Source organism: Salmo salar, chromosome 28, assembly GCF_965601325.2.
Source record: "Salmo salar chromosome 28, fSalSal1, whole genome shotgun sequence".
Lineage (NCBI taxonomy): Eukaryota > Metazoa > Chordata > Actinopteri > Salmoniformes > Salmonidae > Salmo > Salmo salar.
This window is the reverse complement of record NC_138318.1, coordinates 36,833,342-36,852,249: the sequence shown is the minus strand read 5'-3', so window position 1 is coordinate 36,852,249 and position 18,908 is coordinate 36,833,342. Positions and strand designations below refer to the sequence as shown.

General features: G+C 43.1%; 2 protein-coding genes across 3 annotated transcripts in view; both read right to left on the bottom strand.

Annotated features, from left to right (window-relative positions):
- Positions 1 to 1,894, bottom strand: part of LOC106589914 (uncharacterized) — a 58,899-nt gene extending 57,005 nt beyond the window's left edge. Inside the window, exon 1 of the mRNA XM_082970591.1 lies at positions 966 to 1,894. Coding sequence (XP_082826717.1) covers positions 966 to 1,012 — 47 coding nt within the window. The 5' untranslated portion in view covers positions 1,013 to 1,894. The remainder of the gene's footprint in view (positions 1 to 965) is intronic.
- A 247-nt stretch (positions 1,895 to 2,141) lies between these two features.
- ephx5 (epoxide hydrolase 5) lies at positions 2,142 to 18,326 on the bottom strand. 2 transcript variants are annotated; one of them, XM_045709921.2, is made up of 9 exons: positions 18,029 to 18,326; positions 14,652 to 14,877; positions 12,797 to 12,977; positions 12,360 to 12,569; positions 9,689 to 9,818; positions 6,754 to 6,977; positions 5,188 to 5,296; positions 4,657 to 4,782; positions 2,142 to 3,228 (listed from the first exon to the last, which is right to left on the bottom strand). In XM_045709921.2, the coding sequence occupies exons 1-9, from the start codon at positions 18,049 to 18,051 to the stop codon at positions 3,027 to 3,029; spliced, it is 1,431 nt and encodes a 476-aa protein (XP_045565877.1). In that variant the 5' UTR covers positions 18,052 to 18,326; the 3' UTR covers positions 2,142 to 3,026.
- Between the last annotated feature and the right edge of the window lie 582 nt (positions 18,327 to 18,908).

The following is an 18,908-nucleotide window of genomic DNA, read 5'->3' as shown; positions in this document are numbered from 1 at the left end:
CTTACATCAACTAAAAATACAAAACCTAGGAGGCTCATGGTTTTCACCCCTTCCATAAACTTACACAGTAATTATGACAACATCCAGAGGACATCCTCCAACCTATCAGAGCTCTTGCAGCATTAACTGACATTTTGTCAACCCAATCAAAGGATCAGAGAATGACTAGTACTGAAAGCATAAGTTATAGTTAGTTAGCCTACTCAAACAACCAGCTCAACACAGAGAGGGGTGATATGTTAGCTTGCTGGCTATCCAACACTGAATCTCTTCCAAATCAATGAATTACGTTTTTGGTGTTAATACTTTGTCGTCTCCGGGGCAGTAACTACTAAACCGCTTAGTTACTGTACACTATAGTATAGAGTTCCCCAACTGGCGGCCCGCAGGTGTTTTCTATTCATTGTTGGACATTAACTGTAAAAACACCATGAAATTAGCACCAAGTGATTTTAATTAAAGAAATGTGTTAGTATTCCCAGACATAAGACATTTGATCATTTACAAATGTAAACAAGGTTTGAAATAATTGCTTTATCTGTTTGTGCCGCTTGTGGTCAATTTGCAATCAACAAATGATTTGTAATTACGTTCCAGCCCCTGACCAGCCACTCAAACAAAGAAAACAAAATCTGTCACTTTGATTAAAATACAATCTCTCGTCGTTAAGTTTCATGCGGAAATTCGAGTATCATGTAGTAGCCTGAACCTATCGATTGAGTTGGGTGAACGGAAAATTAATGACGGCCATCCAATATGCTGTTAAAAATAAAATAAGGCAATGCCCATTAAGAAGTTATCGTCCATCATCTTAAAATGACACAGACCCCACTGATTCATTCATATGCTGAGTCATGTCATCATACATCAAGTTATATCAATCTGACACGGCAACATGAAAAACATTTATGGATTGTCCACTCCGATTAAAGGAGAGTTTACATAATAAATGACAGTATACAGACCTTTTGTTCAAGGGTCGAACACGGACAGCCACACACACCGACGCCATGGCCCGGAGCACGTTGGTCCAAATCACCTGAGAACTGCACCGGACAGCTGACTGATCAAATACAACAAATACATACACCGTGTCAGCCACATAAGTAGCTACAATCAGTTAACTTTCAATATGGCAATATAGTGATTAAGGTTCATGGCTGCGGGTAATTTACTCGTTTGACAGGCCTCTTCCGTTAGTTTACTTCTCAGAGCAGACGGATGTTTTTAACCGTGCCGGTCTCCGGTGTGAACAAACTCACCGCCAGGTGGCTCCAGTTGACCTGGGCTCCAGTCTTCGCACCGACGTTTCCCATGATGCAACGTCCAGAGGGTTTTTCAAACCGACACAGCGGAACAAACGAGGAAGTGCTAATGGTGAACTTAAATGCTGACCACACCGCTCGCTTTGTATAAATAAATAAATATACACACACACGTTATTTAGTCTTCATCCAAACTGGTTGCTCTTCAACGAGCGTCTGCGTAGCCAGGTGTTAAACTATAACTTGGTTCTGTTTTTGATGCAATATGCGTTGTTAGTCCCGCCTCATCATTGGTTTTTAGGAGCATAATACCCACGTGTGTCATTAAAAAGTGAACTGAGGTCAACACTCCAGTCCAGTTGGTGGTAGGAATGAACCTTAAAGTTGGTTGCCAACAGCCATATAAAGTCCGAAGTAGAAGATTGAAGGATCAGCGATTAATATAAACTAGATTTATCCTTTTATCAGTGGATTAATTGTCGGAGTAAAGGACCTTGTGCATTTCAGGTAAAATAACAACCCAATGTTTATATCCCAGGACAAATTAGCTGGCAACAGCAAGCTAGGTAAATGGCCATGGATGTTTCACACCTGTCCCCAAATGAATATAGTTCAGAGTTCATTTTGATATTTCAACCTGCGTGTTTAGATTTAGTCTGGGTGTGGATGGACAAAATCCACCACCTTATCTCAGCTCACTGGTCACCATAACAAACCCACCCATAGCATGCGCTCCAGCAGGTATATCTCCTGGTCATCCCCAAAGTCAACACTTCCTTTGGCCGCCTTTCCTTCCAGTTCTCTGCTGCCAATGACTGGAACGAATTGCAAAAAAAACAAAAAAAATCACTCTAGCTGGAGTCTTATCTCCCTCTCTAACTTTAAGCACCATCTTTATTTGGATCCTCATAAGCTGACACCTTAGTGACTGCTAGTCTTCCTGGGGTCCACAGAAAATTCTTCACGGTTTCCTGGACATAGATTAGGCTAAATCCAGACCTAGACTAAAAACCATGCTCAATGGAACACTACCATTGAAATATATTTTTAGTCCAGGACTAGACTTAAGCTGTGTCCAGGTCACTCCTGGACACCAGCCCCACAAATATTAGACACTACACAGGAAGACATTACAGGAAGTGTCAAACTCATTCCATGGAGGGCTGAGTGTCTGCGGGTGTTCGCTCCTTTGTACTTGATCAATGAATAAAAGGTCATTAATTAGTAAGGAACTCCCCTCACCTGGTTTTCTAGGTCTTAACTGAAAGGAAAACCCACATACACTTGGCCCTCTGTAGAATGAGTTTGACATCCCTGCCGTAAAGGGTCATCACATTAGACATGATTACAGCAGTAGTGCATTATTGAAACAAGATTAGAACAGACATCTGTGATTGAGGCTGCTTTCACACAGTTGTTGTGCAATCTGGAAGACATTTGTAATCTGTGTTTTAAGTGCTGATAATTTCATTTTTTTTTATTACAGTATTGGTCCATTATGTTGACTGTATAGGCTTAATATTACACCAACACAATCACTGAGCATGATCATATTGCAGTGTTAACATCACTGATTGACAAAGTATTTACCTGATAATCAGACAGTGCTTCTGACTTTTTATCTTAGATTAACATTTAAAATGTTCTTTTAGTACAAAGATACAATTCCAAGCTGTAGTGTTATCATGTTCTGCAGCCCTGCTGGTTTTTCTTCCAGGCACTTGGCAGGAGTGGAGAGTCGACCTCTTGTATCCATCAACTCTACAACTTCTCCACCTTCTTCACAAACTGCAGCAGGTCGTCAGCCAGGAGCTGTGGCTCCTCGAAGGCAGCGAAGTGGCCTCCTCGGGGCATGTAAGAGTAGGAATAGATGTTCCTGAACCGGTCTCTGGCCCACGACTGGGGCACGTGCATTAGCTCGTTGGGAAACGCCGCCAGGCCTGTAGGTACATATACCCCCGTACTGAGGACACAAGAGACAGGTTAACAAACAGCCACACATTTACATTTTAGTCATAGTAAACACTCATTCTAGCAGAGTGTCTCTCACAATCAGTGCATTCAACTAAAGTAGGTAGAAAACAACCACCTAGAACATGTCATTATTGGGAGCCTGTTATCATAACACAAAGCAAGCATGATTAGGGTTCTGTGATTGATTCAGTTGGTCATGGGTTCAAGTCCCGCAAGGATCACAAAACTACAAAATGTACTACATGTCCCTTGGCATGTATTATTAAATAGCGTCTATTATTGTTTTTTAGGAACAGCCCGTGTCATATTAACTGGACAGGCCCTGTAGGAACAGCCCGTGTCATATAAACTGGACAGGCCCTGTAGGAACAGCCCGTGTCATATAAACTGGACAGGCCCTGTAGGAACAGCCCGTGTCATATAAACTGGACAGGCCCTGTAGGAACAGCCCGTGTCATATAAACTGGACAGGCCCTATAGGAACAGCCCGTGTCATATAAACTGGACAGGCCCTGTAGGAACAGCCAGTATCATATAAACTGGACAGGCCCTGTAGGAACAGCCCGTGTCATATTAACTGGACAGGCCCTGTAGGAACAGCCCGTGTCATATTAACTGGACAGGCCCTGTAGGAACAGCCCGTATCATATTAACTGGACAGGCCCTGTAGGAACAGCCCGTGTCATATTAACTGGACAGGCCCTGTAGGAACAGCCCGTATCATATTAACTGGACAGGCCCTGTAGGAACAGCCCGTGTCATATAAACTGGACAGGCCCTGTAGGAACAGCCCGTGTCATATAAACTGGACAGGCCCTGTAGGAACAGCCCGTGTCATATTAACTGGACAGGCCCTGTAGGAACAGCCCGTATCATATAAACTGGACAGGCCCTGTAGGAACAGCCCGTGTCATATAAACTGGACAGGCCCTGTAGGAACAGCCCGTGTCATATTAACTGGACAGGCCCTGTAGGAACAGCCCGTGTCATATTAACTGGACAGGCCCTGTAGGAACAGCCCATGTCATATAAACTGGACAGGCCCTGTAGGAACGGCCCTGTAGGAACAGCCCGTGTCATATTAACTGGACAGGCCCTGTAGGAACAGCCCGTGTCATATTAACTGGACAGGCCCTGTAGGAACAGCCCGTGTCATATTAACTGGACAGGCCCTGTAGGAACAGCCCGTGTCATATTAACTGGACAGGCCCTGTAGGAACAGCCCGTGTCATATTAACTGGACAGGCCCTGTAGGAACAGCCCGTGTCATATTAACTGGACAGGCCCTGTAGGAACAGCCCGTGTCATATTAACTGGACAGGCCCTGTAGGAACAGCCCGTGTCATATTAACTGGACAGGCCCTGTAGGAACAGCCCGTGTCATACTGGAGAACTATGACACCACACATAAACTCACTTATTATCCAGTCTGTTCTCAATGTTGGTCTTGAAGTTCTCCTTGTAGAACCTCATGGAGGACACGATGGAGCCGGTGGTCCAGTAGATCATGATGTTGGTCAGCAGGTCGTCCAGGGTGAACTTCCTAAAAAGACAGGAACCGGGCTTTCTCAATGAACCAATCAATAGTCCTGGGTTTTATTCATTCTCCAATAAGAAACACTTTCAGTTGCAAAATATTTTGCTATTGTGTACATTAATAAATACAACCCAGGTAGTCCCTGTTTCAGTTTGTGTTTTTCCCATTTGGTGTCAAGTGAATAGGACTGTGAATGGGTGCTACCAAGGCAACATGTTCATGCAAATAGAGTAGGTTCATTGTTTTGCTGGGACAAATAAAGTTGTATTGAATGTTTCCCCTACAGTTTTGGCAGATCTGACCATCATTTGATTAAGAGTAATTGATGGGACAGCAATATATCTACCCTCTAAAAAGTATCTATTTCTCCACTCACAACCCAAAGTAAACAGGCTGAACTGTAGCTTGTACCTCTCTAGCCCCCCATCTTCCAAGTCCCTGTTGTTGAAGTCAGTCCAGGTGGAGAACTTCTCCAGCATGTAAGCAGCCAGGCCTACTGGAGAGTCATTCACTCCACAACCTGCAGGGGGAGACATTTCACTATGATTAGTACGACTACTACAGCTAAACTATCAGAGGTCTGTGTGTCCCATGCATTTATTTATTTTACCAGGGAGTCATACAGAAACCATGGTCTCTTTTACAGCCCTGAAATACACAAAGTAAAAATACAAAAAGAAAGAAAAACACAATCATAAAAAACACATTCATCAGTAATAAGGTCATCAATCAGCTTTCTGAATTGCCCTAGAGGCACCAAAACATAAAATGTAAGAATATTTTGAAGATTACATCTTAGACCTTATTTGTGGAACAAAAGCTGCATGAGAGCACCAGCTGTTCCAGACGACTGTGACCACGCTCTCCGTAGCCGATGTGAGTAAGACCTTTAAAAACAGGTCAACATTCACAAGGCCGCAGGGCCAGACGGATTACCAGGACGTGTACTCCGAGCATGCGCTGACCAACCGGCAAGTGTCTTCACTGACATTTTCAACCTCTCCCTGACCCAGTCTAATACCTACATGTTTCAAGCAGACCACCATAGTCTCTGTGCCCAAGAACACCAAGGTACCGTAATTTCCGGACTATTAAGCGCACCTGAATATAAGCCGCACCCACTGAATTTAAAAAAAATAATGTTTTTTTTTTACATAAATAAGACGCACATGTCTATAAGCCGCAGGTGCCTACCGGTACATTGAAACAAATGAACTTTACACAGGCTTTAACGAAACACGGCTTGTAACAAAAAATAAATAATTAGCAGTAAGCTTTACCGGTAGTTGTCTTTTTGCACTGAGTCAATTCCTCACGCTGCTGTTTCCAACGTCTTATCGACTCATTAAGACCAAGCTCCCGTGCAGCAGCTCTATTTCCTTTTCCAACAGCCAGATCATTCGCCTTCAACTTGAAAGCTGCATCATACGCATTTCTCCGTGTCTTTGCCATGACGAGGGAGACAAAATGACTACCGTAATCAGAATGATGGGAAGTTTGAGAGCGCTCGATTTAATCTAAACAGTAAACAAAAAAGTTTTGACCTTAACCCGTTCGGCAATTTCATTGGTCTAATGAAAGCTTAATGCCGCCAAAAAACTGAGCACGTCATAGAGAGAAAAAAAATGGAAAGCGGGAAAAATCCATATATTAGCCGCGTCATTGTTTAAGCCGCGAGGTTCAAAGCCTGGGAAAAAAGTTGCGGCTTATAGTCCGGAATTTACGGTAACCTGCCTAAATGACTACCGACCTGTAGCACTCACGTCTGTAGCCATGAAGTGCTTTGAAAGGCTGTTCATGGCAAAAATGGATCAAGCATATCACCACGTGTGTGTGGTGGTGTTACGAGTACTACAGACCGATGGTAAAAACTGACTAACAACACAGTCCATTCAGTCTCATGCTCAAACAACAAGCCTGGGAGTCGTGGATCATCAAAACACCAGGTGAAATATCAGGTAAAAAAAACCGTCTCACCAGCGGAGTCTGGCTTGGTGCCCTGGATATGCAGGTAGCCGGTCTCTCTGAGGATCTCATAGACGTTCCTTTCCATGAAACCTACTGAACCAAACAACCTCCTGACATCCTCCCGGGTGAACCCAACCAGCCAGGGCAGGTAGCGGCCAATCAGGATTGAAAACAGGACACGGAACCCCTTCATTTTGCTAGTTAACATGTTGAGGTGGAGACCCTTCACACACCTACACAGTGGCACAGGAAGAGAACATAAAGAGAGTCATCCAACAGAGAAATGTTTCTGCTTGATGGTTGTAGTGTTGACGATCCGAAGACATTTTATTCTGTGTACACTAAATGTCCCCGTGACCTAGCCTTTCCCAAACTCAGCCCTGGGGTCGACAAGGGGTACACCCTGCGTTTTTTTTTGTTGCTTTATCACTACACAGTTCATTCAAATACTAAAACTTCATGAGTTAAATCAGCTGTGTAGTGCTGTACAGCAAACACCCAAATGTGAACACCTTGGAGTCCCCAGGAGCGAGATTAGGACACGTCACCATAACCCTTCGATATTTGCAGATGTGAAGGGTCTGGATAGGTAGAATCAGTATAGTGGCGGTGCTGTGTATGTGAAGGGTCTGGATAGGTAGAATCAGTATAGTGGCGGTGCTGTGTATGTGAAGGGTCTGGATAGGTAGAATCAGTATAGTGGCGGTGCTGTGTATGTGAAGGGTCTGGATAGGTAGAATCAGTATAGTGGCGGTGCTGTGTATGTGAAGGGTCTGGATAGGTAGAATCAGTATAGTGGCGGTGCTGTGTATGTGAAGGGTCTGGATAGGTAGAATCAGTATAGTGGCGGTGCTGTGTATGTGAAGGGTCTGGATAGGTAGAATCAGTATAGTGGCGGTGCTGTGTATGTGAAGGGTCTGGATAGGTAGAATCAGTATAGTGGCGGTGCTGTGTATGTGAAGGGTCTGGATAGGTAGAATCAGTATAGTGGCGGTGCTGTGTATGTGAAGGGTCTGGATAGGTAGAATCAGTATAGTGGCGGTGCTGTGTATGTGAAGGGTCTGGATAGGTAGAATCAGTATAGTGGCGGTGCTGTGTATGTGAAGGGTCTGGATAGGTAGAATCAGTATAGTGGCGGTGCTGTGTATGTGAAGGGTCTGGATAGGTAGAATCAGTATAGTGGCGGTGCTGTGTATGTGAAGGGTCTGGATAGGTAGAATCAGTATAGTGGCGGTGCTGTGTATGTGAAGGGTCTGGATAGGTAGAATCAGTATAGTGGCGGTGCTGTGTATGTGAAGGGTCTGGATAGGTAGAATCAGTATAGTGGCGGTGCTGTGTATGTGAAGGGTCTGGATAGGTAGAATCAGTATAGTGGCGGTGCTGTGTATGTGAAGGGTCTGGATAGGTAGAATCAGTATAGTGGCGGTGCTGTGTATGTGAAGGGTCTGGATAGGTAGAATCAGTATAGTGGCGGTGCTGTGTATGTGAAGGGTCTGGATAGGTAGAATCAGTATAGTGGCGGTGCTGTGTATGTGAAGGGTCTGGATAGGTAGAATCAGTATAGTGGCGGTGCTGTGTATGTGAAGGGTCTGGATAGGTAGAATCAGTATAGTGGCGGTGCTGTGTATGTGAAGGGTCTGGATAGGTAGAATCAGTATAGTGGCGGTGCTGTGTATGTGAAGGGTCTGGATAGGTAGAATCAGTATAGTGGCGGTGCTGTGTATGTGAAGGGTCTGGATAGGTAGAATCAGTATAGTGGCGGTGCTGTGTATGTGAAGGGTCTGGATAGGTAGAATCAGTATAGTGGCGGTGCTGTGTATGTGAAGGGTCTGGATAGGTAGAATCAGTATAGTGGCGGTGCTGTGTATGTGAAGGGTCTGGATAGGTAGAATCAGTATAGTGGCGGTGCTGTGTATGTGAAGGGTCTGGATAGGTAGAATCAGTATAGTGGCGGTGCTGTGTATGTGAAGGGTCTGGATAGGTAGAATCAGTATAGTGGCGGTGCTGTGTATGTGAAGGGTCTGGATAGGTAGAATCAGTATAGTGGCGGTGCTGTGTATGTGAAGGGTCTGGATAGGTAGAATCAGTATAGTGGCGGTGCTGTGTATGTGAAGGGTCTGGATAGGTAGAATCAGTATAGTGGCGGTGCTGTGTATGTGAAGGGTCTGGATAGGTAGAATCAGTATAGTGGCGGTGCTGTGTATGTGAAGGGTCTGGATAGGTAGAATCAGTATAGTGGCGGTGCTGTGTATGCTGAAGGGTCTGGATATGGTAGAATCAGTATAGTGGCGGTGCTGTGTATGTGAAGGGTCTGGATAGGTAGAATCAGTATAGTGGCGGTGCTGTGTATCGTGAAGGGTCTGGATAGGTAGAATCAGTATAGTGGTGGTGCTGTGTATCTGAAGGGTCTGGATAGGTAGAATCAGTGTAGTGGTGGTGCTTCCACCATATTGTTCCCACTTAACAGATCAACACATATCAAAAGGGTATGAGTTCCAAGGGACGAGAGAGAGAACTGGGACCGGCTGTCTGTTATTTTTATTTATTTAACTAGTTAAGAACAAATTCTTATTTACAATAGACGGCCTACCCCAGCCAAATCCGGACGATGCTGGGCCAATTGTCCACCGCCCTATCGGACTCCCAATCACGTCCGGTTGTGATACAGCCTGGAATCGAACCAGGGCTGCTGTAGTGACGCCTTTAGCACTGAGATGTGGTGCTTTAGACCGCTACGCCACTTGGGAGTTCTTAGGCTGTTTCCTGATTTTAAACCCTTCTTTCAAAGTGTACAGATGCACACTGTTTTTCTTTTCCCCCTCTCATGGATTACACATTACTGGCAACTCAGTCCAGCCAATGTTTACATCAATTATATGCTTTAAAATACATGAAGGGGAATGGGCAAGTGCACTTATCTAGAAAAGAAGAGAATTGTTCTTACTCTGGCTTCATCTGGGCCATGTTAGTAGTGATGAGTGAGCCCCAGTCTCCTCCCTGCAGATAATACTCTGAGAAACCCAGACGCTCCATCAGCTTGTGGAAGACCCTCGCTGCAGCCAGAGAGTTAAACCCTGCAGGGAGGGACACCACAGAAGAAGAGCAGATACATTAGTATGACACCACAGAAGACTATAGCCCTTAGTAACTCATCTATTCCTAGTATAGTGAACAAATAGTAACTTTACTAAAAAGGGCTGGGTAAAAAGCCAAAAATATGACTTACCACAGTCAGAAAATAACCAAAACTTGAATCTCCTTGCTTGATCTTTTTTTATTTTTTTATTAAGAAAAACAGTATTAGTGGGATATTTATTGCTATTCTAGGTTCTACAACTCCTCCAGCCTGTCATGATGGGGTTACTGTAACCTAACCCTGTATTACTGTGGTGTGGAGTTATGATATAACCAGATAGAGATACATAATAAGTCACTTAGCAGGATATATGGACATGTCCAGCTCAAATTCTTGCAACAAACAATGTGACAGAACGTTTGGCCGTTTGTAAAAACTGGTCTATGCCATCACAGTTCTTTAGAATTGGGGTGTCAAACATACAGCGCCCGTCCAATCCGGCCAGCGAAGGGGGGGGGGGGGGGGGGGGGACAAACACGATATACTTTAAAATGACTAAAACCAAAATCACAACTGCGTGGAAGTGATAATGGACCTACACTGAACAAAAATATAAAAACGCAAAATGCAACAATTTCTAAAGATTTTACTGAGTTACAGTTCATAAAGGGAAATCAGTCAGTTTAAATAAATTAAACCCTACTATATGGAATTCACACGGCTGGGAATACAGGTATGCATATGTTGGTCGCATATACCTTTAAAAAAAAATATATAAGTCTCCCTCGTAAATTATGCATCATGGTTGAACCAAAAGTTAGTTTATTCACCGTCGTTAAGCACCTCTAAACTAAATAATTTTATCTTGGTGTGCGCCAACTCATGCTTTTTATTGGTCACAGAAAACAATTGTAAAATGTAGGGACATGGATTAAAAAAAACAGTCAGTATCTGGTGTGACCACCCTTTGCCTCATGCAGCGCGACACATCTCCTTCTCAGAGTTGATCAGGCTGTTGATTGTGGCCTGTGGAATATTGTCCCACTCCTCTTCATTGGCTGTGCAAAGTACTGGATATTGGTGGCAACTGAAACACGCTGTTGTACACATCAACCCAGAGCATCCCAAACATGCTCAATGGGTGACAGGTCTGGTACGCAGGTCATGGAAGAACTGGGACATTTTCAGCTTCCAGAAATTGTGTATAGATCCTTGAGACATGGGGCCATGCATTATCATGCTGAAACTTGTGGTGATGGTGGCGGATGAATGGCACGACAATGGGCCTCGGGATCTTGTCACGCTATCAATTCAATTCAAGGGACTTTATTGGCATGGGAAACATATGTTAACATTGCCAAAGCAAGTGAAGTAGATGATAAACAAAAATGAACAGTAAACACTACATTCATCTCTGGTATCTCTGTGTATTTCAAATTGCCATGTTGTCCGTAGCTTATGCCTGCCCATACCATAACCCAACCATGGGGCACTCTGTTCACAACGTTGACATTAGCAAACCGCTCGCCCACACGACACCATACACGCTGTCTGCCATCTGCCCGGAACAGTTGAAACCTGGATTAATCCGTGAAGAGAACACTTCTCCAACGTGCCAGTGGCCATTGAAGGTGAGCATTTGCCCACTGAAGTCGGTTACGACGCCGAACTGCAGTCAGGTCAAGACCCTGGTGAGGATGACGAGCACTCAGATGAGCTTCCCTGAGACGGTTTCTGACAGTTTGTGGAGAAATTCTTCAGTTGTGTAAACCCACAGTTTCATCAGCTGTCCGGGTGGCTGGTCTCATACAATCCCGCAGGTGAAGAAGCCGGTTGTGGAGGTCCTGGGCTTTCATGGTTACAGGTGGTCTGTGGTTGTGAGGCCGGTTGGATGTACTGCCAAATTCTCTAAAACAATGTTGGAGGCGGCTTATGGTAAAGAAACTAACTTTAAATTCTCTGGCAACTGCTCTGGTGGACATTCCTGCAGTCAGCATGACAATTACACACGCCCTCAAAACTTGAAACATCTGTGTCATGTGACAATACTGCACATTTTAGCATGGCATTTAACTGTCCTCAGAACAAGGTGCACCTGTGTAATGATCATGCTGTTTTAATCAGTAAATTGATATGCCACATGCCAGGTGGATGGATTATCTTGGCAAATGCTCAGTTACAGGGATGTAAACTAATTTGTGGACAACATTTGAGAGAAAAGCTTTTTGTGCGTATGAAAAATGTCTGGGTTATTTTATTTCAGCTCATGAAACACGGGACTAACCCTTTGCATGTTGCATTCATATTTTTGTTCAGTGTACATTTTTACAGTTTCTTGACTGTGTCCAGTTCGCTAATATTCACCAAAAAGAAAGCTAGGCATTCAGATATTGACGGCGAGGATATATATATATAAAAAAAAACACATTTTCAGTGTAGCTGTTTGGACCTCGTTGAAGACCGAATGCGGCCCCTGCGATAGAATGAGTTTGACCCCCCTGCTTCAGAGAATGCTTATGCCCCAGAAGCAAGTCCTCACCTTGCTTACGAGGGGCCTCGGAGAAGCCATATCCAGGGATGGAGGGGCAGATGACCTCGAAAGCCAGACTGTCCAGCGAGTCAGTGAGTAAGGGCAGGATCCTATAGAACTCATAGACAGAGCCAGGCCAGCCATGCACCAGCATTAGAGGCAACACCTTCTGGCCCTCACGGTGAGGTGGACGCACATGGATGAAGTGTACATCCAATCCTGAAGGAAGAGGAATCAGGGGTTAGAGGATGGGGAGCAGTGGGTAAAACATTGTGGTAACTTGTTATAAGCATGTATGAGCCTTTTATAAAGGCCTTACTCTTTTTAAATCAACTTTTTTTTTTTTAAAACAGACTTTAATGATTATGCCTGACAAATGCCAAACAGAGTGAGAGACAGAAACTGGCACTAAAAAGATGATGATGTGATCATCAAGGCCTACTAACCCTCGATATTGGTTTTGAACTGAGGGTACTTGTTGAGTATTGCAATCTGCTTCTTCCAGTTAAATTGATGCCTCCAGTGGGAGACAACCTTCTTCAGGTAGGTAGAGTTGAAGCCGTACTGGAAGCCTGCGTCCTCCAGTGGTTCAGTGTACCGGGTCCTGTCAATACGGTCATACAAGTCCTGTAGAGGAAGATGATGGAGGAGGAAGAAGAAGACCTGTGTTAGGCCTGTTGTGGTCATACAAAGTTACATGTTCCCTTGATTTTCACATGAAATTAAAAGATACTCAACCATAACTCACTGGGCACACTACGTCATTTCAACATGGATAATATTTAGTTGAGATGTTGATCAATGAGATTACAACCTATACTCACCCACTCAAAAAGATTAAAGTTATTTGAATTTCCAGTGTGTTGTCACTACGCTTTCAACAATCTAAAAGCACAACCAAATTCCAATGGAAAAACCATGTCTGATTTTTGGTTTAATTGTTAACGAAATGTATATTACTGCAAATTGGGAAGACAATGTCAGATATTTTGTTTATTTATACAACAGATTAATGTATTATCACTGTGCTTCATCTGATAGCAGAACCAAATGACCAAGATTGCAGTTGTGGGTCACCGTTCTCCATGCTCCCCGTCCTGCAGACGGTACTGTTGCATCAAGGCCCTGCCAAACAGACTCCTAAACAACTTCTATCGCCTGGCTATGAGACTATCAAATGGCTAACAAATACTGTTCTCCCTCCCCCACAGACTATCCACACGGACTCCATGTCCATCCACAGGAGTCTACCCGCTCAGTCAATTTACGCTGCTGCTAAAATGATCATTGATTAAAATGTATTAGTCTGCTAAACGGCTGTTGATTATTGATTGCCACTACCATCTATTGATCCTGCTACTGGCCACTATTCCTCCTGTTTACATGTATATATTACCATCTATTGATCCTGCTACTGGCCACTATTCCTCCTGTTTACATGTATATATTACCATCTATTGATCCTGCTACTGGCCACTATTCCTCCTGTTTACATGTATATATTACCATCTATTGATCCTGCTACTGGTCACTATACAAGCAGAAGATACATTGTGTTGACAACCAAACAATTCAATATCACTACATTTTACATCAACCAGAGTTTGAAACACTTGGCCAATTTTATTGTCTACGTTTAATTAAATTCTGGGTTGAATCGAAACGATAGCTGTTGATGATTTTACTAATGCTATACAGGGCTAAATAGTCTCATTGATGATGTATGGAGAGATAAAGTACAGTCCCGTTTCATTTGCTCTGTTAAAACTTCCCTTTGGAATGACTTTAATAGCGACAGTGAATCTATTTCGTTTTTAACTGGAGAACTCACAACAATCCTTCTCACGATAGCACATAGGTAATAGTCTGTGATAAATATAATGGCTGGGCTTGGTTAATACCCTGGATGGGATAGCAAAGGGTAGTTGTAGATGCATCAACTCTCCAATAGGTGCTGGCCAGCCTATTGTTTTTTTCCCCTCGACAGTGCATAGAAATGTTGATGATCTGACATTGTTTTAAATATCCAAATTAATGAAACATATTTTTATACAATTGCCTGTTGAAATTTGGTTACCATGATGACATAATCCTGTGGTTGAAATTTCACCTTCAAAAAACAACAGTTTACTTCTTTCAAATCTAAAATGTATTTTACATGTAGATTCCATGTCACAATATGTTGGCAAATTAAGTTAAAACAAAGTGGATTGAACCAGTTTGTGTCCAGTAGAAACTGACAGTAAGACTTGCAGCAATTATTAACTTGATATAAAAGTTTCACCCCCTTTATTATCCTACCTGTATCTCTTCATCGGAAGTTTGGACCTGAAAGGGGAAAACCTTCTCATCCTCTGACCGAGGCTTCTCTCCTGCCCCCCACCACCCATCCCCTGTTGGAATGCGCTTGGTCTTCGTCCCTTGATACACCCAGTAATAACAGGTCAGCAGCCCGCCCACGGCCACCGCCGACCCGGCCACCAAAAGCTGCTGCTGCTGGGTAGGATCCAGGCTGGAGAGGGCCTGTCTGGAATACCAACACACAAAACAACCCGGAAATTATTATTATAATTTTTTTAAGTTCGCATCACAAACCAGGTTTCCATTCAATCTTTCTATGCGAGTAAAGTACATATTAAAACAACTTAATGACAGGTCTGATGAAAACAGAACATTTGTAGGTAAACTTTCTAAATGTCGACAAAACACGCTAGACAAGGTGCGATCTTTTTGTCTGTAAAATTAATTATCCACCGACAATTCTCTCATATGCTTTTATGCGCAAATATTGATATAATAACCATCATAAATCAAAGTAAATGGAATCAAGCAATGCCATGTCGTTTGGTCCGTCCACTACTACTCGTTGGGAAAGCATGCGGTTTATTAGGCTAGCGATTCAATCAATTATGATGAAAGTGCAAGGTGATGAACTTGATGCCTCGTTCCAATATATAACAAGGGTCTTACTCTGGTGACATGATCATCAATGCTTGGCTGCCGTTGGACAAATAAACATTTGTCTCTTTTGTCCATAATATTCCCCCTTCGTAGGCAAATTAGTTTTTATTTTGGCTTCCGTCTTACATACAGTGAGGGTAAAAAGTCTGATCCCCTGCTGATTTTGTACATTTGCCCACTGACAAAGAAATGATCAGTCTATAATTTTAATGGTAGGTTTATTTGAACAGTGAGAGACAGAATAACAACAAAAAATCCTGAAAAACGCATGTCAAAAATTGTATAAATTGATTTGCATTTTAATGAGGGAAATAAGTATTTGACCCCCTCTCAATCAGAAAGATTTCTGGCTCCCAGGTGTCTTTTATACAGGTAACGAGCTGAGATTAGGAGCACACTCTTAAAGGGAGTGCTCCTAACCGCAGCTTGTTACCTGTATAAAAGACACCTGTCCATAGAAGCAATCAATCAGATTCCAAACTCTCCACCGTGGACAAGACCAAAGAGCTCTCCAAGGATGTCAGGGACAAGATTGTAGACCTACACAAGGCTGGAATGGGCTACAAGACCATCGCCAAGCAGCTTGGTGAGAAGGTGACAACTGTTTGTGCGATTATTCGCAACTGGAAGAAACACAAAAGAACTGTCAGTATCCTTCGGCCTGGGGCTCCATGCAAGATCTCACCTCGTGGAGTTGTAATGATCATGAGAACGGTGAGGAATCAGCCCAGAACTACACGGGAAAATCTTGTCAATGATCTCAAGGCAGCTGGGACCATAGTCACCAAGAAAACAATTGGTAACACACTACGCCGTGAAGTACTGAAATCCTGCAGCGCCCGCAAGGTCCCCCTGCTCAAGAAAGCACATATACATGCCTGTCTGAAGTTTGCCAATGAACATCTGAATGATTCAGAGGACAACTGGGTGCAAGTGTTGTGGTCAGATGAGACAAATGGAGCTCTTTGGCATCAACTCAACTCGCCGTTTTTAGAGGAGGAGGAATGCTGCCTATGACCTCAAGAATACCATCCCCACCGTCAAACATGGAGGTGGAAACATTATGCTTTGGGGGTGTTTTTCTGTTAAGGGGACAGGACAACTTCCCGCATCAAAGGGATGAGAGACGGGGCCATGTACTGTCAAATCTTGGGTGAGAACCTCCTTCCCTCAGCCAGGGCATTGAAAATGGGTCGTGGATGGGTATTCCAGCATGACAATGACCCAAAACACACAGCCAAGGCAACAAAGGAGTGGCTCAAGAAGAAGCACATCAAGGTCCTGGAGTGGCCTAGCCAGTCTCCAGACCTTAATCCCATAGAAAATCTGTGGAGTGAGCTGAAGGTTTGAGTTGCCAAACGTCAGCCTCGAAACCTTAATGACTTGGAGAAGATCTGCAAAGAGGAGTGGGACAAATCCCTCCTGAGATGTGTGCAAACCTGGTGGCCAACTACAAGAAACGTCTGATCTCTGTGATTGCCAACAAGGGTTTTGCCACCAAGTACTAAGTCATGTTTTGCAGAGGGGTCAAATACTTATTTCCCTCATTAAAATGCAAGTCAATTTATAACATTTTTGACATGCATTTTTCTGGATTTTTGTTGTTATTCTGTCTCTCACTGTTCAAATAAACCTACCATTAAAATTATAGACTGATCATTTCTTTGTCAGTGGGCAAACGTACAAAATCAGCAGGGGATCAAATACTTTTTCCCCTCACTGTATAAACAAACTTGCTCATGTAGGCAGCCTACCCACACCGTATCTACGAGCTGTTGCCAAAACTAGAGATTCGCTATATAGCAAAACTTTTCTTCTTACAAAACTAACAGTAGTTGAAAATGCGATGGAAACCCATTTAACTAGTTTTTTTATTTTGGCACATGGGAATTTAGCCATTTCATTCAACCTCCCAAACCAACTCATTGCCCCCGAGGGAAAATACATGGTATTTCACAGAGGTATAAATCTGAATAAAATGCTTGTATGGATGTCAACCCTAATATATTTATGTCGTCATCACTAATCAACTGCATTACAGTTAAAGCTGCAAAACATAACTTTTTGGGCAACCCAACATCTGTCATTCTCATTGAAAGCAGTAGATATGTTCTATGTGCGACATTACTTCGCTTTTTTTTTTACTTTGTGTTTTCTACACAAGGTTCAAGCAGCTGATATTACTATATGTGGTAATGGAAAATATATTTCAACTGTTTAAATTGTGTAGAATATCATCGTATCATACTTGCTTGTAGTTAAATAAAACGGACATTAGTCGAACTATTTTAATATTTGCAACCAGAAAATGGTGGAGCGATTTCTGCATGTGCGCCTTTAAAAACGACATGCTTCCAAACCCAGATTTCGCTATCCTAGCTATGCTAGCAGTTTATACAAATGGGGAGTTAACATTTTACGGTCACTTCTAAATTCTTCTCAATTTCTAAATGTTATGCAGCGAAAACAGCCAAATATATAAAAATCGAACATTGGTAACCAAATTGTGGGCCTGTTACAATACATCGATCATGACTTGACGAATATCCACTTTGTTTGTTGAACGTGCGACGCCAATCCGACGTTTTTCTTCTATCCCGACTGTCTGCGTTCCGTTGACCTCTTTAGTCTTAACCACGTCTATAGGCTATTAATATACTCGTATGCAATGGTTTGATTAAATATGCCCTATTTATCCACATAAAAAAAGGACTCACTTCAGAACTTCAATTGTCTGCATGGTTACTCAAGAGTCCTGCAGTTCCAAAGTGCGCTCCTGTCTATGTGCGTCATTGACTGAAGTCTGGACGTTTACTGCATTCAAATCAACTGAACTCGGCAATCTCCCGACTTCAGTGCTTTCAAGACAACTGGGAACTCGGGAAAAATGAGCTCCGGATGGGAAAATCTTTTTTGAACGGTGAACCAACTTTGGAATATGAAGTCGGGACACTGCGCACCTTTCTGAAGCTCAGACTTTCCGACTTGAAAATCCGATCACTGACGTCAGGATTTGACCTCGTTTTTTTCTCCCCCCCCGAGTTCCCAGTTGTCTTGAAAGCACCATTTCACTAGACTAATGACATTATGACCACGATGATGATAAGAAAATACAATTCTTAATTCTAATTTCATTTCTTCAGGTTTGTATCATCAATAACTTGAGGCCAGTCACCATAGACTAAATAACAAGCACAGAAGTCAAATCACGAATATAGCCTAGCCCCGTGTAAAACTCATTCCAAGGAGGGCAGAGTTGTCTGCGGGTTTTCGATCTACCCTTGTTGTTGATTGACGAATTAAGGTCACTAATGACTAAGGAACTACCCTCACCTGGTTGTCTAGGTCTTAATCGAAAGAAGAACTATAAAAGCGGCTGCCAACTCGGCCTTCAGTGGAATGAGTTTGACACCCCCTGGGAAGTAAGTAAGTAAGTAACCACTGTTTAATACACTGGGAACTCTAACAGTAGGTCTAAAGCTAGAATGTATAAATAGCCAATCATCCCTAAAGCCAATAAAGCCTAGTCCTGGGCCTATTTAGTTTAGTGTCACTTACAGAGATTTAGATTTTTGACATCCATTGGTGTGCAAGTTC